This window comes from Macaca thibetana, chromosome 3, assembly GCF_024542745.1.
Source record: "Macaca thibetana thibetana isolate TM-01 chromosome 3, ASM2454274v1, whole genome shotgun sequence".
NCBI classification, from domain to species: Eukaryota; Metazoa; Chordata; class Mammalia; order Primates; family Cercopithecidae; genus Macaca; species Macaca thibetana.
The window spans coordinates 11,061,657-11,088,813 of record NC_065580.1 but is presented as its reverse complement, the minus strand read 5'-3'; the positions used below and the strand labels follow the sequence as shown (position 1 = coordinate 11,088,813).

Genomic DNA, 27,157 nt, shown 5'->3' with positions numbered 1-27,157 from the left:
TTGTATCATTCTTCTGCCTTTGCATCCTCATAGTTTAGCTCCCACTTATGAGTGAGAATACACAATGTTTGGTTTTCCATTCCTGAGTTACTTCACTTAGAATAATAATTTTCAGTCCCATCCAGGTTGCTGCAAATGCCATTAATTCATTTCTTTTTATGGCTGAGTAGTATTCCATCATATATGTTTGTGTGTGTGTGTGTCTGTGTGTATGAAACAGTTTCTTTATCCATTCATTGACTGATGGGCATTTAGGTTGGTTCCACAATTTTGCAATTGTGAATTGTGCTGCTGTAAACATATGTGTGCAAGTATCTTTTGAGTACGAAGACTTCTTTTCCTCTGGGTAGATATCCAGTAGTGGGATTGCTGGATCAAATGGTAGTTCTACTTTTAGCTCTTTAAGGAATCTCCACACTGTTTTCCATAGTGGTTGTACTAGTTTACATTCCCACCAGCAGGGTGGAAGTGTTCCCGTTTCACCACATCCACACCAACATATATTATTTTTTGATTTTTTGACTATGGCTTTTCCTGCAGGAATAAAGCAGTATCGCATTGTGGTTTTGATGTGCATTTCCCTGATCGTTAGGGATGTTGAGCATTTTTTCATATGTTTGTTGGCCTTTTGTAGATTTGATTTTGAGAATTTTCTATTCATAGCCTTAGCCCACTTTTTGATGGGATTGTTTTTTTCTTGAATTCGTTTGAGTTTGTTGTAGATTCTGGATATTAGTCCTTTGTCGGATGGATGCATTGTGAAGATTTTCTCCCACTCTGTGGGTTGTCTGAAATAAATTGACTTTTAAGACGGTTGAGTGAGGCGCAGACTATCAGAGTATTCCTGGGGAAGTGGGTGCAAGTGTGGCAGTATGATGACTGAACCCAGGTCTGTTTCTAAATGTGCCTTTCCCTTTTCTTGTAGATGGAAGCCCTTACACTTGGTGGGTTGGCAAAGCCAACGAGAAGCACTACTACTGGGGAGGTTCTGGGCCCGGAATCCAGAAATGTGCCTGCGGCATTGAACGCAACTGCACAGATCCCAAGTACTACTGTAACTGCGACGCGGACTACAAGCAGTGGTGAGTGCCTGCGGCCAGCACAGCCAGACTCACCCTGCCAGTGTGCCTTTGTGTCCAACTTATGTGATAGAAGAAAGTTTGAAAAGTGCTATAATAATATGATAATAGGTTAGAAAGGTCTGGAACTAACCCAATTGACAAATGTCAGGAACATACTGAAAAATATAAAAGCAGAAAGAGGTCAGTGCGACAACGGTATGCATTTAGAAACAGACTGACACATAATTGATGTGTTCATATTTTATTCAGAGAGGAAAATAATGAGCCATGTTGTAGACAGTGATCTGCATTATAAAATGTGCTGTGTAACAATAGAGGGATGGCCGTGGGCGGGAAGCCAGTGTGCACGCCTGTGAGAGTGCACACGGTCAACAGCCTCCTGCAGGGAGCACAGCCACCTCCTGCAATGTTTGCGTTGGGGATCTGGATCGGAAAACCAGAAGAGAGAGAGAGAAGGGAAAAAAGAAAGAAACAGAAAAAATAATTCTGTGCTCTTGTCTTCTGTAAGTGCTTGCTTGTCTACTTTTCTTTCATACGTGGAATTGTTTATAACTCTGACACAAATCAGTTCAAGAAAGATCTATTTTGGGTCTCTTCCATCCCTTTGCTGGCTTTTGTTCTGCCCCGCAGTGAATGGCATGGGTCTGTGTCAGTAACAGATAAAGGGTAAGATCAGCTGCCGTTCTTCATGAAACAGAGAGGCCCCAGAAGTTTAGGTGGAAGATTATAAACCTAAGTGTGATTCTTTGCAGAAGCACGTATCCAGTGCCGGCTTTCTTCATTTTTAGACGTGTCGAGAGGTTCCATTTCTGCTTCTGGGCAGCTGTGCACATAACCAATCATGGTCATGAATTTCCCCATATGCCCAACTATGGTTGTCTTCAGTTCACTTATGTAGTTTGCTATTTACAAGGACAGTTTACAAGACAAATTCATTCCACCAGTTAACCAAAAACGAATCCTGAGAACATAACATTATATGAATTTCAGGTAGGATGTCTGCTTACTTTCTGAAAGTTATATTTCTTCTAGTAAATAAAATACAAAGGCTATTTAAATGGCTTAGAATGTGTGTGCATATGTATGTAAAATACTTATAAATGTCTATCATTAATCTTTAATTATGGATGATTGTAAAGAAGAGGTCATGATAATTTTTAATTTTATTTCTTTGAAAGATATATCTACACACAGACACACACACACTGTATACACAGATTGGAAGTTGGGAATGGAGTTAAAAGGGCATGGGCTTTGAAGTTAACCTTTCATTCATTCATTCATTCAGTAAGTCATCCAATCGGTCATTCATTCAACAAATATTGATCAAACACTTATGAGTCAGCAACTCTTCCAGGCACTGGGGATAAAACAGCAAATGCAAAGAACACGAATCTCTGTCCTGACTCACATTCTTGTTCTTGTTGCCTTGTATTACTAGTTGTGTGTTCTTAAGTCAGGCAGACCCTCTCCCATCCATTTATCTATCCAACATCAATTCCCTGCCTCTTCAGGAAGCTGACATTGGGTGGAGCCTCCCCAACCAGGAGAAGTGGGAACAGAGTCCCAGCTAGTTCATTGTCCAGGCAGCCCAGAGTGCCCTGCCACCATCACCTTGTTCTACCACAGAGGAGAGCAGAGGGATTCAGGAAGAGGAAGATCTAGTACCTGCACCTAAGTGAACTTCATTTTTATCAGACATCATGCTAAGTTCTAGGGATACAGTGATGAATAGAACATGCTCTTTGTCCTCAGGAGCTCCAAAACTAGTTGAAGGAAACATACACGTGCACACACAAATAGAAAACATAATGCAGTCAGTGCTCTGAGGAAGGTATGTGCAAGATACAACAAAAACTAATGGAAGTGGCTGGCCACGGTGGCTCACGCCTGTAATCCCAGCACCTTGGGAGGCCAAGGCAGGCGGATCACCTGAGGTCAGGAGTTCGAGACCAGCCTGCCCAATATAGTGAAACCCCATCTCTACTAAACATACAAAAAATTAGCTGGGCGTGGTGGTGGGCGCCTGTAATCCCAGATACTCGGGAGGCTGAGGCAGGAGAATCACTTGAACCCAGGAGGCGGAGCTTACAGTGAGCCAAGATCCGAGATCATGGCCCTGCACTCCAGCCTGGGTGACAAGACTGAAACTTCATCTCAAAAAAAAAAAAAAAAAAAAAAAACTAATGGAAGAAATTTTCAGTCTAACTGAAGGAATGAAGGAAGGAATCCATAACGTCCTGAAGGAAGAGGTATAAACTTGAAAGACAAGGAAGAGCCAGGGCCCTGGGACACTCGTCCTTGCATGGTGGTCTTGGAGAAGAAGCATGACTGAGCTGGGCCAGGCTGGGGAGCTATCTGTGCAGTTGACAGTTTTGAAAACATTAAGTTTAAGGCACCAGCATGACATCTGTGTCTAAACCCTGAGGGCTATCATTAGTAGAATTACAGGTTGAAAACATAGATTTTTTTTTTTTTTTTCTAGATCGAGTCTCACTCTATCACCCAGACTGGAGTGCAGTGGCACAATCTCAGCTCACTGCAACCTCTGCCTCCCCAGTTCAAGCAATTCTCATGCCTCTACTGGCACCTGCCACCACGCCCAGCTAATTTTTGTATTTTTAGTAGAGACGGGATTTCACCGTGTTGACCAGACTGGTCTTGAACTCCTGACCTCAAGTGATCCACCCTCAGCCTCCCAAAGTGCTAGGATTACAGCTGTGAGCTATTGTGCCTGGCCAAGATAGATTTTTTTTTTTTTTTTTTTTTTTTTTTTTTTTTTTTTTTGAGACAAACTCTTGCTCTGTTGCCCGGGCTGGAGTGCAGTGGCGCAATCTCAGTGATTCTCCTGCTTCAGCCTCCCAAGTAGCTGGGACTACAGGTGCCTACCACCATGCCCAGCTAATTTTTGTATTTTTAGTAGAGTTGGGGTTTCACCATGTTGTCCAGGCTGGTCTTGAACTCCTGACGTCAAGTGATCCACCTGCCTCGGCCTCCCAAAGTGCTGGGATTATAGGCATGAGCCACCGCACCCAGCCCCAAGATACATTTTTAAAGATATATATTAGCCTCTGAAGCCACTTCAAAGAACATGTCTGAATTCATTTCACAGATTAGAAGACATCCCATTCCATCCTTACTCACTGACCTCGTCCTCTGGCAAGCTTCGACTGAGTTCTAACATTTCACAGTTACTCAGGGACTTGGTCCCTGCTGATGTCTTGCTGTCTTCTGGCTTAGTAGCAGCTAAGACATCCCACTTCTTTGCATCTGTAAAGTTTGTCTAACATTTCATAATAAAGGCACTATAGCTTGAGCAAACTGAAAAGTATAATGAATATTTTTTATAATAAATAGCTCTGAAAATGGTCTTCCCTTTCTAGCACAAGAAAGAATGCTCTTGGAGGAATCTTCTTGGTCTTTGAATTCACCAGCACCTAGCAAAGGCCCTCCCTCCTATGTGGATGCTTTAGATATTTGGGAATGGATGGGGTTGCTTCTAGAGACACTTTCTAAAGCTCTCAGAAGCAGTGAAGAGAGAGTTGAGCTTGAAGCAGGAAGACCTTACATCCAGGCCCAGATCTGTCACTTTTCGGGGAGGCTTTTAACCTCTCTGAAACTTAATTTATTATCTGTATAATAAAAATAAATCTTGGCAAATTTTTGTGATCATTAAGAATATAGGATATAAAAGCCTTCTATAAATTTTACTATACGGGATAGTTATTTGCAATACTATTGCATTCTTTTTTTAATTTATTTAATTAATTAATTTATTTATTTTGACACACAGTCGCTCTGTCAACCAGGCTGGGATACAGTAGTGTGATCTCCTCTCACTGCAACCTCTGCCCCCTAGTCTCATGCCTCAGCCTCCCGAGTAGCTGGGATTATAGGCACGCACTACCATGCCTAGCTAATTTTTTTTTTTTTTTGTATTTTTAGTAGAGATGGGGTTTCACCATGTTGGCCAGGCTGGCCTTGAACTCCTGACCTCAAGTGATGTACCCACTTGATATTTGCAATTCTATTGCATTCTTTTTTTTTTTTTTTTTTTTTGCATTTCTATTTGCAATTCTATTGCATTCTTTTTTTAATTTATTTAATTAATTAATTTATTTATTTTGACACACAGTCCCTCTGTCAACCAGGCTGGGATACAGTAGTGTGATCTGCTCTCACTGCAACCTCTGCCCCCTAGTCTCATGCCTCAGCCTCCCGAGTAGCTAGGATTACAGGCACTCACTACCATGCCTAGCTAATTCGTGTGTGTGTGTGTGTGTGTGTGTGTGTGTGTGTGTTTAGTAGAGATGGGGTTTCACCATGTTGGCCAGGCTGGCCTTGAACTCCTGACCTCAAGTGATGTACCCACTTCGGCCTCCCAAAGTGTTGAGATTACAGGCATGAGCCACCACAACTGGCCCTTATTGTAATTCTTAATGATTCCAATTGACTCTTAAATGAAAATAAATGAAAACAGAGTGTGGAAAGCAGGCCCCTTCCTGCTCTTGACCTGCTGTGTCGTAGGTCTCAAGTCTAATTCCACAACGCCACATGCAGATGTTATGAAACAGGCTTTACTAGAGAAAGTTATAAATCAGGGATCATCAGAAGAAGAGCAGGTACAGGTCTCCAATCCCATCATCCCTCAGGGAGACGTGCTAGAGCCAGGCTATTCCGCTGAATGCCCCAAGGGCATTCGTTACCAGGAAACCCCTGCTTCTCTCACTTCTCACAAAGCCAAAATAATAGCAACTTTGTCAGTGGGGGAAAATCAGATGCATGGGGCACCAGGCAGTCTGAGCGTAGGTGCCTGCTGTTTACAAGTGTTGTCTGGGAGTCAGAGCCCCTCCAGGAACAGGGAGGAAGCCAGAGCCCCCTCTTGAAGCTGACTTTGGGTGTAGCCTCTCTAACTAGGAGAAGTGAGGAACACTGTCCAGGCAACCTGGAGTGAAGTGTCACGATCATTGCTGTTCAGTTTTTTTGTTTGTTTCTTTCTCCAAACACAGAGAAGAGCTGGGAGATTAAGGGAAATAAAAATTTAGCACATACATCCAAATGAAACTCACATATGTTAAACCACATTTGTTATAATGTCAGGGTAAAAATAAAGGTTCTATTAAATCTCATGCTTTTAGATGCTCTGTCCAGATAAGAAAGCTATTTTCAATAATCTTAATCACAAAGCATCATCGGATTAAGATGAACTAAGACCAAAAGGAGTACGAAGTACCCGTGCCATTTCCTCTCCGTGCGATCTAAGTCAGGACATTTCACATCTTTGTTTTCTTATCAGCAAAATCGAGACAGATAGTATAGTACTTCCTAAGTCATACGAGGATTTTGGTAAATTGCTGTCATAAATGGATGTTTAAAATTACAGTAGGATATATTATTTTTATTATTATTTGAATGTTGAATGGAACCTTAGCTAAAAATTACTTTTAAATGTCTTAAATTACAGATGCGTAAATTGGGGCCCTGAAAAATGTAAATTACTTTCTAAAAATTACATTAGAAATGAGGAGTATAGAGAAGACCAACGACACACATCTCCAAACACCCAGGCCACTGTTCTTCCACGATATGATCAAGGAAGATTTTTTTAAGATTGTTTTTATCTATCTTTTCAATGATTTCAGAATGTAATTTTTAACTAGCTTATATGTAAGCTTTTTAAAGCTTAAACCGCAGACCACATTATATGTTTTTTGCTAAGAACTCTAAAACTTAGATTGAGTACTTATTCTTATTTACTGGTGTAAAATGCATAAAAATGGAGCCAGGATAAATGAGATTGTAGCTCAGAGCATGATTGGGTCTCACAAGGAAGCTGCAATGGCCTGTGAGTGCGATCACCATCTCGATAATTGCCTGATTATCTATGCTGTGAGAAGTTTTGCACAGTTATTTCTGAGATTGAATGTAATTTAACATTTATGATTTACTATTCACAGCAATAGTAAATATTCCCACCTACAGTGCCAGAATTCTAATTACACGAGTCTTGGTCTCAGCTAAGTGGCCACTGCTGGGTAATTCCTGGTCTCTTGCAGCCTGACTCAATGAGCTAAATCATCGTATCTGAAATTAGCAATTCCAAAATGGCAATTCCAATATCAGGGAAAGAATTACCATTCATTGCGTGAGTACCCGTCTCTCGTCGTAGAATTTCTGGATAGTTATGTCCTGGCCAAGATGAGCACACACATGGTGGAAAATAAGTGAACTGAAAAGCCATTAGCACAGTCTTTGTGTTACAATTAGTCAGCAGTTGCCACCTCAACATTAGAAAGGTCAGTCAAATACTAGCCATTGGGATCTCTTTCACTGACCCTAAATGGAATTGGCTTGTCTAACAGCCTTTTTCTTCCTGGGCCAAAAATAATCCATGACCAACTTTTGTAACAGCAGAGGGGAGTTAACTAAAAAAAAAATCTCTTGAGTATTTCAAAGCCAGAAACATATTTATTTGATTGGGTCAACTTACTATGCAACACCTAATTTTGAGTATTTTTAAAGATAATCATTATAATTTTTTCCTTGTTTATAAGAAATTTGATTGAATCTTAGTGACTTTTTTCATGAAGTTTTAGACTGCTCTTTACTCAAAGTGCAATATTTATATGTGCATTCTCATTCGTCATGTTGTTTAAATAATAGTAGTTACATGTCAGCCACTGTTCATGTTTGTTTCACGTACTATGTCACTTAAACATCTCATTGACTCTATGACAGAGGTACTACATATTTTGTTTTTATTTTAGAAATGAGGTAATTAAGCCCCAGAGAGATTAATTTCTCCCCCAAGGTCATATAATAAAAAAGCAGTAGGGCAGAGATTCAAACTCAGGGCAAGCAGTTTTAGACTCATCCTTAGGAATTACACACCAAGACTGTATTAGCCTGTTCTCATGCTGCTAGTGAAGACACACCCGAGACTGGGTAATTTATAAAGGAAAGAGGCTTATTGGACTCACAGTTCCACATGGCTGAGGAGGCCTCACAATCATGGCAGAAGGCAGAGGGAAAAGTAAAGCCACGTCTTACATGGCTGTGGGCAAGAGAGCTTGTGCAGGGGAACTCCCATTTATAAAACCATCAAATCTCTTGAGACTTAGTCCCTACCAGGAGAACAGTATGGGGGAAACCACCCCCCTGATTCAATTATCTCCACCTGGTCCCGCCCTTGACATGTGGGGATTGTTACACCTCTAGGTGAGATTTGGGTGGGGACACAGCCAAACCATATCAAAGATATAAGCTCTGTATAAATTTTTAGCATATGTACTATATACAGCACAATTTCATTTTTTCCCAATTTTTTATTTACACATAAAATGAACTATCTTAACCATTTTTAATTTTACAATTCAATAGTATTAAATGCATTTATTTTGTTGGGCAGTCATCACCATCATCCATCTCCACAGCCATTTTTATCTAGCAAAACTGAAACGCTATACCCATTGAACAGTAATTCCCCATTCCCCTCTCCTCCTAGCCCCTGGCCGGTTAACCTTAAATAATGAGTTCAGAAAATGTGATTAAATATAGAGTTTATTCCAGCTCAAAGCCTGAGGAGAGCCACCAGGGAAACATCAACTCCAAGTGAATGGGTCAGCTTTCCAAAGTGGGGAAGTTAACGTTTCACTTACGTAGGCAGAGATAGAGAAGGTTAACAGGGTTACAACATTTTCCATATAAGGCCAGCACAGATGTTACAGTCATTTGGTTGGTTACAGTTTGCTATGTTCCAAGGAAGATTGCTTTAACATTCCATAAGGAGGGGTAATGGTCTCGAGGGGTCTTATTTCTGGAACCATTTGGTCTTTTCTAATCATTTACAGGACAGAAATGAGGAAGAGATTTAATCTATAATCAGAAAAGCAGAAGTTGCAGCTGCATGTTGCATGACTCAGGCCACATAACCACATTTCTCTCAAGGCTTAAAATAATTTAAAGTTCCAACCATTTTAAGTTTGAATTATTTAATTTCACACCACTCTCATTCTATTTTCTGTCTCTATGATTTTGACTGCTCTAAGAACCTCATGTGAGTGAATCATACACTATTTGTCTTTTTGCGGTTGGCTTATTTCAACCTTAGTATAATGTCCTTAAGGTTCACCTATTTTGTAGCATGTATCAGAATTTTCCCTCTTTTTAAGAGGAAATAATATTCCATTGTACGGGTAGAATACATTTTGCTTCTTCATTTATTTGCCAAGGGACACTTGGCTTATTTCCACATTTTAGAGACTATGAATAATGCTGCTATGAGCACGATGGTACGATTTCTTTTTAAATTCTACTTTTACTCACCTCTACAGTACTCCTGATTTGGTTTCTAAAAATCTCTTATTTTAATTTTATATTAAAAGTATTCAGTATCACAAATACATTCAAATTCTTGTCTAAACGTGACCTGATTTCAAATCCTAGTCCTATTCCTTACCAGTTCAGTGACCTTCAGCAAGTTATAAAAGCTGTCAATGACTGTTTCCTTAACCACAGCATTTAAATGGCCCTCACAACTACCTCACATGGTAGAAGGGAAGTTTAAATGAGAGGCTACTCATAAGGGAGAAGGCACATCCATATTTCACTAGTAAATGCTCAAGAAATATTGATTCCAATTACACCCAAGCACACGCAGATAAGGGTTAGCTCGTGGGTTCCCGAGGAGCAGCCTCTTAGGTATTCAAGAACAACTCATCGGGCCCCTCCGTTCTGACCTTCTTGTCTGCATGCCTTGCTGCCACCCTGCTGCTGACACCGCCCTCCTGAGATCCTTATTCTGCCAGCTGCAGCTGTCTCAGCCTGTGACAGTCACTGATGCCCTTATGGAGAGGAGAGGGCCCCCCAGTCTACCTCGGTGCAGTGAAAACCAAGCTGTGACTCAGCAAGACTTGACAAGGACTGGAGCTAACACAGAGAAACCTGCAACTCCTTCCTGAAATAGCCACTCTTCAAATCCAGGCAGGAGCCCAGCCCCTGAGACCCTGCCAAGCTCCCAGTGAAGCCTCCCACGGGTCTCAACCCGGCTCCCGTTAATGAGGCTCCTCAGGTATGACTGGGCATTTGGATCCAAGCCAAATCTCCTCCAGGCCCCAGAGGAAGAAGAAGTTCTTCTTCATCCCAAGCACTACCTCAGTTCCTGCAGGAGGAACATTGGCTTCTCAGGCTGGTTGATAGCACAATCGTTAAATCCCTTAAGGATAAAATTGTCAGCTTAAGCCACAAAGGTCTGTGTCCATCACCTTGCCTGAATGGGAACATCACTGTGGTCTGTTCTGGGACCCGGGTTTGTTGAGTGCATTTCTCCAAGCTAAGGTTCCAGTCTTCAGGGACACCTCCTGTAGGACAACAGTCTCATGCAATGCGTGCAGCAACAATATCAGTCCAGTTTTATTTCATGATGTCTCGTCAAAAGAGAGGAGAAGGTAAAGTCATCAAGCTCCTCTTTCTATGATTTCATGGGAGAAGAATCCAAGACAAAAATGTAACACATGTCCAAAGGATAAAAAGGAGCTTCTAGGGAGAAGCCAGTTTAAATCCAGATTTACTGGGGGAGGAAGGAACATCTCTCATATTGCTGGCACAAGGTCCTGCTAAATTTATAGTATTCAACGGAAAAATCACTTCACAAGGAATATTCCATTTTAATTCCTGCCCCCAAATTCAGGAGCCATATGGAAGTACTTGCCAGACATGTCCACAGATGAAAAGCCACAAAAGTGACCTCTCAGGAAATAGAGATTCTACTCTCAGTGACAACACTAGAAATCACTTTATAACCACTACTTCTATTCCACCTGCTCCCACCTTAGACAAACACAGTTTTTACAGCTTCAGATTTTTAGGGCCCAACGACAGGGAGTTCAATGAAGGAAAGATAAAGAAACACGGACAATGGATATTTCACAAGAATTTCTGTTTCATAGGTTTAAAAAAGGTTTCTAACATCAGTCTGGAAAACAGAAACCTTAGTATGAGAGACAGGTCGCTCCAGGATGGCAGCTAGGAGTCTGGCTATAGAGTCAGACAATCTACGTTTATGTTTCTCCTCTAACACTCAGCCAGTTAGTAAGACTTGCCTGTGCCTCAGTTTTCTCTTATTTACAGTGGAGATGAAAAGAGCGTGTCTCCAGATATGATGTGAGAATCAGAAGACCCAAGCCAGCTGAGCATCATTCTCTGTCCTGTCAGTGGCAATGGGGCTGGAAGTATGCCCTTTAGCACAGTCTTGGTAGGAATGTAATACTGAGGTCACTTTTTTGAGGGCTATTTGGGAATTGCCATCAAAACTTGAACACTACATCCTTTGACTGAATTCTTCACCATAAGGCACGTACCATCTTAAAAAAAGACGAACAAGTATGTTCTAAAGTTGCGTATTCCATTTTTTGTAGCAGTCAAAACAAAACAAAATAACGTGTAGACAGCAGAAATGTCCATTAATAGAGTTTTGGAAAATGATATCAGACTGGCCAAGGAATGAAGTAGATACATAAACACTTGCACAGAAAGATGGCCAAGATGGAAGTGAAAAAAGCAAGTTGACAAATAGCAGGTATTATTTGAGTCTGGTGTTTCTTTTAAAAAATATGTATATATATTTAGGCTGCGCGCAGTAGCTCACGCCTGTAATCCCAGCACTTTGGGAGGCCAAGGTGGGCAGATCACCCGAGGTCAGGAGTTTGAGACTAGCCTGGCCAACATGGTGAAACCCTATCTCTACTAAAACTACAAAATTAATCGGGCATAGTGGCACATGCCTGTAATCCCAGCTACTCGGGAGGCTGAGGCAGGAGAATCGCTTGAACCTGGTAGTCCAGCTACTCGGGAGGCTGAGGAAGGAGAATCACTTGAACCCAGGAGGTGGAGGTTGTAGTGAGCCGAGATTGCACCATTGCATTCCGGCCTGGGCAACAAGAGCAAAATTCTATCTGACAAAAAAAAAAAAAAAAAAAAAAAATATATATATATATATATATATACACACACACACACACACATATATATATATATATATATATTTTTTTTTGAGACAGGGCCTCACTGTGTTGCCCCAGCTGAAATACAGTGGCATGATCTTGGCTCACTGCAGCCTTGACCTCCCCAGGCTCAGGTGAGCCTCCCACTTCAGCCTCCCAAGTAGCTGGTACTACAGGCACACACCACCACACCTGGCTAATTTTTTGCATTTATTGTACAGATGGGGGTCTTGCCATTTTGCCCAGGCTCGTCTCAAACACCTGAGTTCAAGCAATCCACCGTCTTGGCCTCCCAAAATGCTGGGATTACAGTTGTGAACCACCGTGCCCAGCCTGGCATTTCTCTATTGTGTGTAAATCCATAACCTTTATATATGCATATATAATTTCTAGAAAATCTACAAAAGAAACTAACAATTATTATTAACACAATAGATTAAGGATGTGGGACTTTATGGAGGACCTGGCTTGTCCCATTGTGTATCTTATAAGCTTTTTGAATTTTTTGACATGAACACATTTAACCTGATCAATTTGAGTATTTAAAAATAGTTTAAAAATTAAAATAAAAAATAAGAATCCTAGCCAGCATCCCAGTACATAACAAAACAATATTAAATTCTTATTTTAAGAAAAATCAGAACAAAGACTAATTTTCATCATCAACAACGAAACCAAAAAGAAAAGGCATCTTACTGGTTCCGCTGGGCCCAATATTGGAAGGAATTTCTCTGCAAGCCTGGAGAATTTCTCTGCTCAGTGGGCGCCAGGAAACTGAGAACATTCATACCGTTAGCCTTATAACCACATGCAAAACAAAATAGTTTTTTCATTGATCTGAATTACATGGAACTCATGTTTGTGCTTTTAAATCTTTTGGAATCCTTCTGGGAAGCAATCGCTTGACATCCCAATACTCAGTGGTCTTATTCGTGCATATTATAGGAATATGATATTATGAGGAGTACCGTATCAGTTATGAGTAATACTCTTCTGGTTGCTAAACTGACCAGAAAGATTGTTGATGTTCAAATAAATGTGTGTGTATGTGCATGCCTGTGTGTGTGTATAAAATGTTAAAATGGACAGCTATCAATTTATTTCCTTTCTGGATACATAAATGGAGATGCCCTCCTGAGCTCATGAAGGCCATTTTCATTAAGTTAAGCTTTGTTCATTTTCATTGAGCAAAGCTTTGTTTTAAAAAAAAAAAGATACTGCTTTACCAGTGATCTGGGGGTGGGGGGGCGAGACAAAAAAAAAAGGAAACTCTTCATTTTAATCCTATTTAGCCCCAAAGCATGTGTTTCAGTATTAGAGCACAGCCCGGGTAGTTTTCAAAAGGGTTACACCATCCCATGTACGCTGCTCCTTATACTTACTCCGCTGTGGTTTACTTGGCAGATTTGAGCTACACTGAAGTTGCATCTTAACAGGAGATTCCTAGAGTGTCTAACAGCTCAACTCTTTTAGAAGTGTAACTACTTTTTAATATGTGGGTCAGGGTTAAAAGCCTCAGGCAAAGGCTTCTGCTCTCTTTCATTAGGAATTTACCGTGGGGATGAACTAAAAAAACTTCAGGAGACTCATCCAGGCAGGTCCCAGATAGCTCAAATTGCAACGCTACCTGGAAAGCTACCGTGTTTCTGCAGCCCTGTGAGTGAAACACCTATTATTGGCAATGGGGATAGGGAAATGTCCTGTCTCTCTCAGTTCCCCAAAGAAGCATAAAAATGATGTATTATATACTGTCTCAGGGACATTTTGGTGCCAACCCACTTGGCACGGCATAGAATCCTCCTGTCACCTCATGGATTGTATCATGACAGAAAGGTAATTGGGCGCCAGAGAAGATGTCAGCAGAGTGTCAATAAGCCTTGACCACTGCCCCCCAACAATATTGATGACAGCAAAGAGAGAGATTAATCAGGTGTGATCCTGTCAAATGTTCAGAGTGTGCTGTGGGTTCTAGAAATAAATATAGCCTACCAACAAAATGTTAAATGGACTTAAACAAAATAGATTATTTAGTCACTTTGAGAAAAGCAGAACTAAGGTTCAAAAGAACTTTTTTTTTCCTGAAGAAAAATACAGTGTATTTCCCATTAGCATTTCCCTCCACATGCTTGAAAAAGAGGGAGAGCTGTTATGTTTTCTGGAAAAAAAAAAAAAAATTGCATTCTGCGCAAAAATCAATCATGAAAAACAAGATCAAATTAAAAGGGAGGTCATGGAATCGAAAGAAAAGTGCAGATGCAGCAGTTGTGAAGCACGCTATAATTGTGGACCTATTTGTTTATTTATTCTGTGTCCCACCGAAAGTTCAACTTCCTGACACCTGGAGCTCACCCTCACACCCTCCCTACCAGGCCAGCCACCTCCTCCCATTACCCCCTCTTGATATGAATGAGGCTCATCCACTTGCAGTTTCCCACGTGTAAAACCCCATTGCCTTATGAACTATCAGTTGATCACCATTTTCCATACATAGATTCTGTCACCCCTAGGCCTTTCACAGACACCTGACTATCTGTGACCACTGCCTTTCTCCTAGTTCTAAATCTAAGCCATGATATTGAAACAATCTTCCAAAATAACTTCCAGCCTTAAAACTCTCTTCTATCCTACAACTACGTCTATAACTGTGGCCATCACTGGCTTCACATTAGAATCACCTGGAAAACTTAAACTATTACTATCATTAGGCCCTGCCTCAGACTAATTAAATCAAAATCTCTGGAGATTATTGTTGGCCATCTTTGATTTTGCAATTTCCTGAGGTTTCTAACGTGTAGCCAAGGTTCAAAACCATTGATATAGGGCTAGGTTAAGCTGCACGTAGCAGAAAAATAAATAAACAATAGTGCTTAAACAAGATGAAAGTTAGTTCCCATGTATGTAAAGGTAGCCAAGGATCCTTCCAGCTCTCTGCTCTGGTGTTACTCAGATTTGACATCCTCCTCAGGATCCAACACAGGTTCTAGAGCTCCAGCCATTATGTTTCCATTCCAGGCAGAAGGTAGAAAAGGGAGGAAAGAGAGCATGTCTTTTCCTTCCAAGAATGACTTTACATACCACTTCCATGTACGTATCATTGGCTGGAACCTTCGTTAAACAACCACAACTAGCAGCAATGATGGCTGGGTTCTGTAGCCTTTAAGAATATGCCTTCCTACAAATGAGCATTCTGTGACCAAGGAAGAAGAGGAAAATGAGCATTGAGGGGCAACGAAGAGCCTCTGTCGGAAGTGTTCATTCTTCCAAGGGACCCTGCTAGTATCCTGTTCACACCTACAGTAGGTCCCTGTGATCTCCAGAATAAAGTCCAGACTCCTGTAGTGACTAGGCAGTTCCAGAGTCCCTCCTCACCTTGCATTCTCTACTTTACCTCACTCACACTGGGGCCGTTGTAAGGATATTTGTATTTTCTCATTGCTGGTCCTTTACCTACGCCTAAAATAACTCTTCACATATCTGCGTTTTCAACATCATCTGCTTCTGCAGAACCAGCGCCAATGCTGCTTCCCGAGGAGACCCCCTGCCTTCGCCCACACCGCTAATGTCTAGCAAAAGTCCATGCCTTCAAGTCTTGTTTCCTGAGGGTCTCAACGCAAATTACATTTATTTTAAAGTTATTTTCTGTCTTATCTGCAATAGATGCCTGAGTATCTGACTTCTCTCTCAAATTACAAGCTTCAGGAGGTCAAGCACCATACCTCATGTGTATTATAAGTCATTCATGCCTGTCACTTAGCAGCTACTCAACATCTGTGTGCAATGTAAGCCAAATTTGTAGCACTTTAGAGAATCCGGGTTTTTTTGTATGTATTTATAAACTTTCTTTTCGCGTTGAGTCATAAACCCACATAGACATACACTCATCTCTGCTTTAGCCTTTGTAGATGGTTTGAGTTCACACAGCACAAATTGGAAAGTTACTTTATACTCAATAGTGAGGTAAATCATCCAAGTCAGTTTTTAAAAAGACAATAGGTGTGTACTAATATGTATGTCCGTACTCACATAGACATTGACACATGTATGCATGTATATTACATGTACCTCCTACCTTGCTAAATGTGATATATAATGACTTTATTAATTTTTTTGGAAGCATGCTAGCTGTCTTAGGCTATTTTAATGCCCAGTATTAAGGTGAAATAAATTACTATCTTTTTTCATCAGGACTAGAGGAGAGAAAAAATAAACAGAAAAACTATCCTTATGCAGGAGGAAAACTTCTAAAGACAGAAATACAGGATGTTTGGAAATGACCGTCTGTGAGGATATTTACCCACTTGTCCCTGTCAGCCCTGGGAAGCGTGTGTCTTTACCTTAGGTTACTGTATTCAGCGGAACAATGGCCCCTAAGATGTTAACATTCTCATTCCCAGAACCTGTGAATGTCCTACTTCACATGGAAGAAGGGACTTTGCAGATGTAGTTCAGGGTACAGACTTTGAGATGGGGAGAACTCAGTGGGTGCCCAGTCTAAGCACATGACTTCTTAAAAGTGGGAAAAGACCCTGTCCCGGCTGTGATCCGAAAGAAATGTGATGACAGAAGAAGGCTCAGAGAGATGCTGTATTGCTAGCTTTGGAGGTGGAGGAAGAAATCCATGAACCAAGACAGAAAGGCATCCTATAGAGGCTGAAAGAGATAAGGAAATTGACTCTCAGAGAGGATCCAGAAAGGAACACAGGCCAGTCTGGAACTCCTGGGCTCAAGTGATTCACCCACCTCAGCCTCCTAAAGTGCTGGGATTATAGGCATGACCCACCATGCCCAGCCATATATGTATTGTTTTAAGCTACTTCATTGGTGGTAATTTGCTAGGCAGCAATAAAAAATTAAGTTTCCTTCCTACTGTGTTGATGTCATCAAAAAGACCCCGTAACGTTTTATTTTTTCCTCTCACATTGGTATAGAGTGAAAGTTCACTAGTAGAACAGCTTTGCAGAGACCTTAAAAAGTATGTCTTGACCGGGCTTGGTGGCTCATGCCTGTAATCCCAGCACTTTGGGAGGCCGAGGTGGGCAGATCATGAGGTCAGGGGTTCGAGACCAGCCCGAACAACATGGTAAAACCCGTCTGTAGTAAAAATACAAAAATTAGCTGGGCATGGTGGCACATGCCTGTAATCCCAGCCACTCAGGAGACTGAGGCAGGAGAATTGCTTGAACCTGGGAGGTGGAGATTGCAATGAGCCGAGATGGTGCCACTGCACTCCAGCCTGGGTGACAGAGGGAGACTCTGTCTCAAAAAAAATACATAAAAGTATATCTCTGAAAGCGATTTTATGGCCAACACCCTGTTTCCCTGTCTGTCCGTCACTTGCTGATGCTGAGAGCTTCCAGCCTGTCAGGAGGATGTGCAGGGCCTTCCCTCATCGATAACCAGCTCTGCCAGTGAGGACTGGTTGTCTGTGCCTTCCTGTGATCAGGTCTCCTTCAAGTAGATGATTATATAGTAGTTGGCAGGAATTTTTAAAACTCAGGAACATTCATTTATACATCCAATCATTCAGCTCGTGTCTGAGTCCCTGCTATATATCAGGCACAGTCAGACTATCTGGCAGTCCTTGGAAACACAGAGTGGGTGGGTAGTTTTAAGTCATATGCCTCCTACTGAAAGACAGATTTAAGAACATGTCTTCATGGTCCGTACAACATTACAATTTCATATATATGGTCCTGCTCCTGTCTTTTTTTTTTTTTTTTTTTTTTTTTGAAATACAGTCTCACTCTGTCTCCCAGGCTGGAATGCAGTGGTATGATCTCAGCTCACTGCAACCTCCGCCTCCCAGGTTCAAGCGATTCTCTTGCCTCAGCCTCCCAAGTAGCTGGGACTACAGGCGCGTGCCCCACGCCTGGCTAATTTTTTGTATTTTTAGTAGAGATGGGGTTTCACCGTGTTAGCCAAGATGGTCTTGATCTGCTGACCTTGTGATCTGCCTGCCTCGGTGTACCAAAGTGCTGAGATTACAGGCGTGAGCCACCGCGCCCTGCCTCCTGTCTTTTTTTTTTTTTTTTTTTTTAACAGACAGGCAGAGAAATGATTAGGTAATGAAGACTTTATTTATTTGTTATTTTCATAATAATGAATTAAAGAGGATCTTATGAACATTCTGACCTTTCCCATTGTAACAACCTCATTTATGGCAGATGCCATTTGCCTGCCTTCCACACCATACTTAATCTGGCCTCAGTCTGTATCTGTGGCGTGTTAATCTCCTCATGATCCAGATAACCTCTTCTCCATTAACAGTGGGGTTTCATAGCTAGGACAGTGCCTGAAAAATTGTAAGCATTATTATTTTCTATTATTATTTAGGAGATGTTTTGGGCAGCTTACTGCATTGCATAGAAGCTGTCTCATTTCCTAGGGACTTTGATGCAATAGTCAATTGTAAAATAGACTTTTCTAACGACACTCATTTCATCCATTCATTTAAACACCTAATTTTTTAGTTCCTGTTCTGCACAAGGTAGTCTGCTAGGACTAATGACAATAATAGATGAAGGCTACCTCTGCTGTTATAAGCTTTAGGGCTTTGAGAAGTTACTTAACTTTTCTCACCTCAGTTTCTTCATCTTTAAAATGAGAATAGTAATATTACTGACCTTGTGAAGATTCCTGTGTTTATGCAATATGGGTATTATTTTCTCAGGCCTTTGTATTTCAGAAGTTTATAAGCCTCATAAACAGGAGCAGGGGATCAAATAGACAAGGAAAGAGGCAAATCTATTTAACAAACATGTATTAAGTGCTTACTATGCACAAAGGTAGAATATCAATATGGGGGGAATTCAATGGTGAGTAATGCTAAGACATGTGGTGGGATTTTAGAGCACACATTATGCAAATCAAAGAGAACTTGTGAATCCCTCTAAGAACCCTAGTGAAAATTGTTAAGAATGATTCTGGCAAGTCCCATATTAGCCATATACAAATTATCCCCATTATAGACTTCCCATAGTGCATATTTCTAGTATAAAAAGCATTACAATAATCACATTTAATCCTTGTTACATTTTAAATATGCATGTCGATGCAAATTACAAACATCGAAAGGAAAATGAAGACAGAAGGGAAATAAATCAAGAAATTCGTTAAGAGAAAAAAAATCACAATATAAAACAGTCAATCTTTCTTGTTAAGAGCAGCTCTCACATTTCTAAATGTATGAATTGGTTTTGTGTTGACCGTGCCCTAACCCTGCTTATAATACGTCAATATCGGGAGAAATCCATCATTGACACTAACATGGCAGCCCTCTGAGGAGTCAAGCCAGGGGCATCTAGAGGGGCAATGCCCTGGCTTCACTCCCCCTCCTTTTGAAAGGCTCAGGCTGCCTTATAGTCTTCCATAAAAATACTGAAGGCTTTCCGGGACTGCTCACTGTGCAATAGGAACTTACGTCTATCGGGCATGTGGTAACATGCAAATAAAAGCTTAGATTTTTTTCTAGTGGTGGGTCACATTCTACTCTAGGTCCATCTTGCCATTGGTGCCCTGAAGTGCTTTGTCTAGGCCAACTGATGCAGTCTACAGAGGCTAAAGACCACTCAAGCTACTCATAACATTACTTGTGGCTGCCCATCCATTCCAATTCTAGGAGTAGTTTAGACTCTCTATTAACATCTCTATTAACTCTCTCAGGTCTTTATGCAGAAACAGCAACAAAAATAGCCTATAGTGGTATGAGAGGTGGTTATGAGTTGTTAGTAAAGAAAGGATGCAAAAATCAGTTTGTTTGTTGTCATTTATTCCAAGCTCAATATTAGGTGTCAGTGTTAGTGACTATCAACATGAAAACAACATTTTTTTAAAACGCTCTTAATGTCACCTTAGTCAAGTGTCCAGATCATAGGAGTCTCCAGCAAGCATCAGCTAGACCACATCTGAAGAATTATAAATAGTACTAAAATACTAAAACATGGAAAATGAGGTCAGGAATTTGATAAGTGTCCTATATAATGATAATGAGCAAAGAAGGGAAGGGAAGGGGAAGGGAAAGGAAAGGGAGGGGGCCACTGTCCAATGCAAGAATCCCTTCCCCAGTGTTAACAGTCGAATTGTGTCCCTACAAAAGATACATTGTGAATGTGACCTGTTTTTGACATAGAGTCTTTACAGATGTACTCAAGTTAAGATGAAGTCATTAGGTGGGCCCTAATTCATTATTACTATTGTGCTCATGAGAAGAGGAAAGACACAGGGACAGACACACATGGAGAGGAGAATGCCATGCGAAGACCCAGACTCAAGAAGAACACCACTTGGGGAGGGAGGCAGAGATTTAAGTGATGTGTCTACCTTCCAAAGCATGCCCAGGGTTGCCTGCAACACCAGAAGCTAAGAGAAAGGCCTGGAGCAGATTTTCCCCTAGACCCTTCTCTCTTTTTAAATTTATTTTAAAAATTTTTTTAGAGATGGCATCTCGATCTGTCACCCAGGCTGGAGTGCAGTGGTATAATCACAGCTCACTGCAGCCTCAACTGCCAGGGCTCAAGCAATCTTCCCGCCTCAGTCTCTCAAGTAGCTAGGATTACAGGCATGCACCACCATGCCCAGCTAATTTTTTAAAAAAAAATTTTTTCTAGATTTTCCTTTGTAGGAATTTTCTATGTTGCCAAGGCTGGTCTCAAAGTCCTGGGCTCAAGTGATTCTTCTACCTTGGTCTCCCAAAATAGTGGGATTACAGGAATGAGCCACCATGCATAGCCTCCTAGAGCCTTCAGGAAAAAAACGTAGTTGCAAACACCTTGATTTCAGACTTCTAGCCTCCAGAACTGTGAGAAAATAAATTTCTGTTGTTGGAAGCCACCCAGTTTGTGGCACTTTGTCATGGCAGTCATAGGAAATTAATGCATTCAGCAGTGCTGCCAGAGATGGCCATTCCCCTTCTGCCTGCACATTCCTGATGCGGTTCCAGTCTCCCAAGCCAGTCTGTTTTCACGTTGGACACCTCCAGGCATTTGTTGAGGGCTTCCCAAATGCTGGGCACCACTCTAAGCACCTTTTTTTTTTTTTTTTTTTTTTTTTTGAGACGGAGTTTCACTCTTGTTGCCCTGGTTGGAGTGCAACGGCACGATCTCAGCTCACTGCAACCTCTGCCTCCTGGATTCTCCTCCCTCAGCCTCCCAAGTAGCTGGGATTACAGGCATGCACCACAACGCCCGGCTAATTTTTGTATTTTTTGTAGAGACAGGGTTTCTCCATGTTGGTCAGGCTAAGGTTGGCTGACCTAAGGTCAGGAGTTCGAGACCAGCCTGACCTTAGGTGATCTGCCTGCCTTGACTTCCCAAAGTGCTGAGATTACAGGCGTGAGCCACCACACTGGCCCACTCTAAGCACTTTATCTGCATTTCCTCATGTAATCTTTACAAAAACCTATAAAATAGGTACAATTACTATTCCAACTCTGTAAATAAAAAAAACCAAGGCTTAGAGAGGTTAGTTAACTTGCACAAGACCACACCATTCATAAGGAGTGAACGGGAGGCAATCTGATGCTACAGTCATGATACTCCACCTCCTGTAGAGAAAAGGGGAAATGAGTGTGATGGTTAAGAGAATTGAAAGTAAGCCAGGAAGATGTAACAGAGAAGGAGGCCTGGAGAAAGGTAAACGAGGTAAGCACAACCCTAGACTGTCATTGTGCAGAGTATGAGAGCCGAGCTCTACATACAGTAGACAGAGGGAGGATCATCCACATCTCTCAAGCCTCTCAAGTCAGAAAGAAAGAGAATGTGGCCAGGCATGATGGCGCATGCCTGTAATCCCAGCACTTTGGGAGGCCTAGGCGGGCGGATCACGAGGTCAGGAGATCGAGAACATCCTGACTAACACGGTGAAACCCTGTCTCTACAAAAAACACACACACAAAAATTAGCCGGGCATAGAGGCACGCACCTGTAGTCCCAGCTACTCATGAGGCTGAGGCAGGATAATTGTTTGAATCTGGGAGGTGGAGGCTGCAGTGAGCCAAGATCACGCCATTGCACTCCAGCCTGGGCAACAGAGCAAGACTCCATCAGAAAGAAAGAAAGAAAGAGAGAGAGAGAGAGAAACAAAGAGCAGTTTAAGGTTCACAGCAAGGTACCCCTACCCCCTACACATATAACGCACGCACACACACACACACATACACACACACACAGCCTCCCCCATGATCATCATCCAACACAGGGTAGTATATTTGTTATACTTATGAGCCTACATTGACACATTATCATCCAAAGTCCATCGTTTACATTGGGTTTATTCTTGTTGTTGTACATTCTATGGATTTTAACAATGTATAATGACATGCACCTATCATTAGAGCATCATACAAAATAATTTCACTGCTGCAAACAATTCTCTGTATTCCCTCCGTTCAGTCCTCCCCTCCCCTAAACTCCTGGCAACAACTGATCTTCACACTGTTTCCATAGTTTTACTTTTTCTGCAATGTTCTATAGTTGAAATCATAAAGTATATAGCCTTTTCAGGTTGAGCTAATTTTATTTTAGTGATAAAAAATGTTAAATAGTATGTAGAAGAATTTAGGGATGCTGACATTGTGAAAAACAAATATATTTAATTATGCTCTACTTGGAGTTTGTTTAAATCAGATGCAAATGATATTTGAGCTGATTATACCTTCTTCAAATGGAGTCTTATTTGAAAGTTCAATATGAAGATATATTAAAATGGACCCTGTCTGGGCAAAGGGAAATAGAGATTAGGAGTTCCACCAACTCCACGCCTCTCCCCATGCCTCATCCTCCACGATGGACCGTGGAGACTTAATGAAACCTCTAGTGCTTCGTGAAACAGCATTGAAACCAGATTTCAGAGATTAGGACTTCAAAAATTTAGTGAATTTATAATGGAAGTCTGATGAAAATGTCCTTTTCTTCCATAACAAAATGGGAAGGTACAGTCTATAAAACTGTCAAAGTTTACCTGATGTTTGATTTATACTTTTAATACCTTCACATATACTTCCTCGAGTTTGTTCAAGAGCTGATATTATCTGTAGACCAAAGATATTACTAATAGTCAAAATTCAAAGAAAATTAAAGTCAACATCTTTTTACTTGTTGAACACATTAAATCACTGTGATCTACATGTAATTCCATCCTCTCCAAATTCAAATTCAAATTAAAGTTGGATTGACTGGTATACAGATTATAGTTCATGAAGTCTCTATAACCTTTGAACCAAAGTTTATCTTATAAACACTTGAGATAAATGTCAAACGAGAAAGAAAAAAAGATTTTATAAAGGAAAATAGAAGAACTGAAGGCACAGGAGAAACCTACGTGAAAAAAGCAAAGAGTGTTTTGTAAACACTTCTTCATTTAAATTCATGTGATAATACAATGGAGTTATTTTACTCTTAAGACAGATTGACATATTTAAACATAGTTTTGATGATATGGAGATGTCTACAGACTGTATTTCCTCTCTAATTTAAATTATTTATAATCGCATAATTAGTTGCAAAGAATAAAATCGAATTAATTACTAATAAATGCCAGAGAAACATATTTAAATTGACATTCACTTCCAAAGTCAGCTCCCGCATAATCACCACAAATTTTTAAATATTTACTATAATATGACAATAAAACAATTGTGTATATTACAAAGAGTAGAAGAAACTCCTTCAAAGATAAATATGCATTTATTATATTTAGTTGTAGAATGACAAAGATAATTTTCTTTAAATGTCCACTTCCTGAGGATAACTTTTTTAAGAAAAAAAGACAAAAAATGTTCTGTTCCCCCAAACTATCATAAGCCTGAAAGCCACACCTCTTCCTTGTCATATTCAACCTGACTAGAGGACAGTTGCCACCTATGCCATGTTGAGAAAAACTCTGACGGTCTGGTTAGATTCACTGAAATACTTTCAGTATTAGTAGCTAAAATAGGGTTCCTTTTAAAGTTTAATTTAACCTAAGACTTGTAAAAATGAAATAAGGATTATTTTAAATATTGTAGAATAAGTCAAACACTTTTAGTTTCAAATGGATTGGCAAGATATCTCATGTGCTCCATAAATATATACACCTACTATGCATTCACAAAAATTTTTTTAAAAAGAATTGGTATGCATAGGCTAGTAAATTGACCAATATCTTCATTTTCTTAAAATAAATTTCTACAACCAAGTTGTTCCTTGACACATATGCAATATCTTCAGAATTTCATGCCGTGAGATAAACTATACTTGATCAATAAACTTTGAAATTTTGAAATAAATACAGAAAAGCTCTTTCTCAATTCAGAAATAAGTACTGATATTCCCTGGGTGACTTTTTTCTCATGTAAGCTAGAACACCACCAATTTGACTGCTTTGGGAAATTCCTTAAGAGGAAATTATGCAATGGCCGAGACCTTGACTCTGGGATCTCCTAGGTAAGAGTCTCAGGACTACCTACCAATTGTCAATTAAATATGCAGTCTTGGTGATGTGGCTTGGCTGTGTCCCCACCCAAATCTCATCTTGAATTACAGCTTCCATAATCCCCACAGGTTGTGGGAGGGAGCCGGTGGGAGATAATTGAATTATGGGGCAGTTTTTCCCATGATGTCTTCATGGCAGTGACTAAGTTTCCCAAGATCTGATGGTTTTATAAGAGGTTTCCCCTTTTGCTTGGCTCTCATACTCTCTTGGCCTGCCACCATGTAAGATGTGCCTTTCACCTTCCACCATGATTGCGAGGCATCCCTAGCCATGTGGAACTGTGAACCCCTTAAACCTCTTTTTCTTTATAAATTACCCAGTCTCGGGTATGTCTTCAACAGCAACATGAGAACAGATACTCCTAATACACTTGGATTATATAACCTCTTTAAGCCTCTGTTCCTCAAAGTGAGGGATGGTGAACAGCAGGGCGAGGATGAGACAGAAGATGCTAGTGTAAGTAATAGTACCTCCTTCACTAAGCTATACCATGGATTATATGAAATTATGTGTAAAATGCATATAACATAATCAGAAGTGTTAGCTTTTACTACTACTCATGGGTGGCTTATTTATTTATTTTTTCTCATGAGAAGAAAACTTTGAAGCAATGAATTGTCTTGGTGAAAAGTATTAGGACACTCTTGCCTATGGGTAAAAATGTCAGAAAAAAAATCTATAGGCTAAAGCCTGTGCAAAGGAAGTTATGTTTCTGGCAGCCTGATCTAAATGTAAGTCGTGTTTCCTGATGTCAGCAGCATTCTAAGAGGTGGTCAGTGACTCTCACACTTGCAATTGCTCTACCTGCCTATGTAATGGGTTTGGGGAGAGTCCTACAAACCACATCTTATAATGTGTCTTCTATAAAATGTTCCACAGAGTTTTTTAAAAACCTTTAAATCTTTATGTGTGATCTGTTGATGTACTGAGTTCTGCTCTTATTGGTCATGTGAGTCCATAGAGGCAAGGTAGAGCAGTCAAATTGTGATGACCAGTATGAGCTGCATGTGAAGTTCAGCTACACGGAATTTTAGTAAGGGATAAAGGAGATATTATTCACATAAATATTTAAAGACTAATTGGACACTATAGGGATAGCATGTAAGGTGGGGAGAAGGGCTCCTCCCAATGCTTCAACAAGAGCGCAGCTGTCTAGATACCATCTAATGCTGCCTCTTCTTTCAGAAAAGAATATCCTACAAACTCAGGTTTTACTATCAGCCAGTATCACAAAATGATACCGTTATTATGAAATAATGTGATTTAAAGAAGATTTAAAGATATGAAAGGTACAGTTTCAAAATACAAAGTGTTATACAGGTCCAGCCATTTAGAGATAGACTAATCCATTATCTACTAACTTCTGGTTTTTGCAAATAGTATATTAGAATTCATCCTATAAGTATTAAATTGTATAAATATCCAAAATGCCTGTTATTTTGCCAAGAAGTGAAGCCACCCTATTTCAAATTTTTAAATCTCAGTACCCATTTTTAGGTAAGCCCATTATAACCACAAAGAAAATACGTACACAGCAGTGTTCCTCAGCCTTTTTAGCACCAGGGACCAGTTTTATGGAAGACAATTTTTCTATGGACCAGGGTTGGTGGGCGATCGTTTGAGGACAAAACTGTTCTACCTCAGATCATCAGGCATTAGTTAGATTATCATAAGGAGCACACAACCTAGATCCCTTGCACACACAGTTCGCAATGGGGCTCATGCTCCTATGAGAATCTAATGCTGCTGCTGATCTGACAGGAGGCTGAGCTCAGGCAGGAATGCTCACTTGCCCCCCTCACCCCCTGCTGCATGGCCTGTTTCCTAACAGGCTGTGCACAGACTGGTACTGGTCCATAGCCTGGGGGTTGGGAACCCCTGTATAGAGCACACACAAAAGAAAAACAGAAAAAGAAAAAAAAAAAAAAAAAAACCAGGAAAGGAAAACTGGGACAAAACAAATACAAGACAAAAAAAAAAAAAAAAAAAAAAAAAAAGGTTAACAAAATGGCAATAGTAAGTCAATAATTACCTTGAATGAAAATAGACTAGACTGTAAAATCAAAAGACAGAGTGACTGAATGGATTTAAAAACAACAACAAAAGATACAATTAAATAATGTCTACAGGAGACTCACTTTAAGTTTAAAGACACACATAGGCTGAATGTGACGGGATGAAAAATAATTATGCAAATGGCAACCCAAAGAGAGCAAGAGTGGCTATACTTAGAATAGATTTTAAGTCAAAAACTGTCATAAGAGACAAAAAAAGGCATTATATAATAATAATATCAGCAGAAGGAAGGCTAATTCACCAAGATGTAACAATTATATATGCACCCAGCATCAGTACATCTAAATATCTGAAGCAAACACTGATGGAACCGAAGAAAGAAATACAATATTAGAAGACTTGCATATCCCACTAAATAGCAGATAGACATCCAGACAGACAAATCAGTAAGAAACTATAGACCAAGTGGACCTAACAGACATACACAGAACATCCCACCCAACAGTGACAGAATCCACATCCTTCTCAAACACACACAGAACATTCTCCACCCAACAGTGACAGAATCCACATCCTTCTCAAACACACACA

The 27,157-nt window shown here is 40.4% G+C and overlaps 1 protein-coding gene across 1 annotated transcript in view; it reads left to right on the top strand.

The window, feature by feature from the left end:
• The window catches only part of CNTNAP2 (contactin associated protein 2), a 2,243,420-nt gene that overhangs the window by 1,719,086 nt on the left and 497,177 nt on the right, over positions 1-27,157 (top strand). Inside the window, exon 14 of the mRNA XM_050786136.1 lies at positions 926-1,082. Within this exon, the coding sequence (XP_050642093.1) occupies positions 926-1,082 (157 nt within the window). The remainder of the gene's footprint in view (positions 1-925; positions 1,083-27,157) is intronic.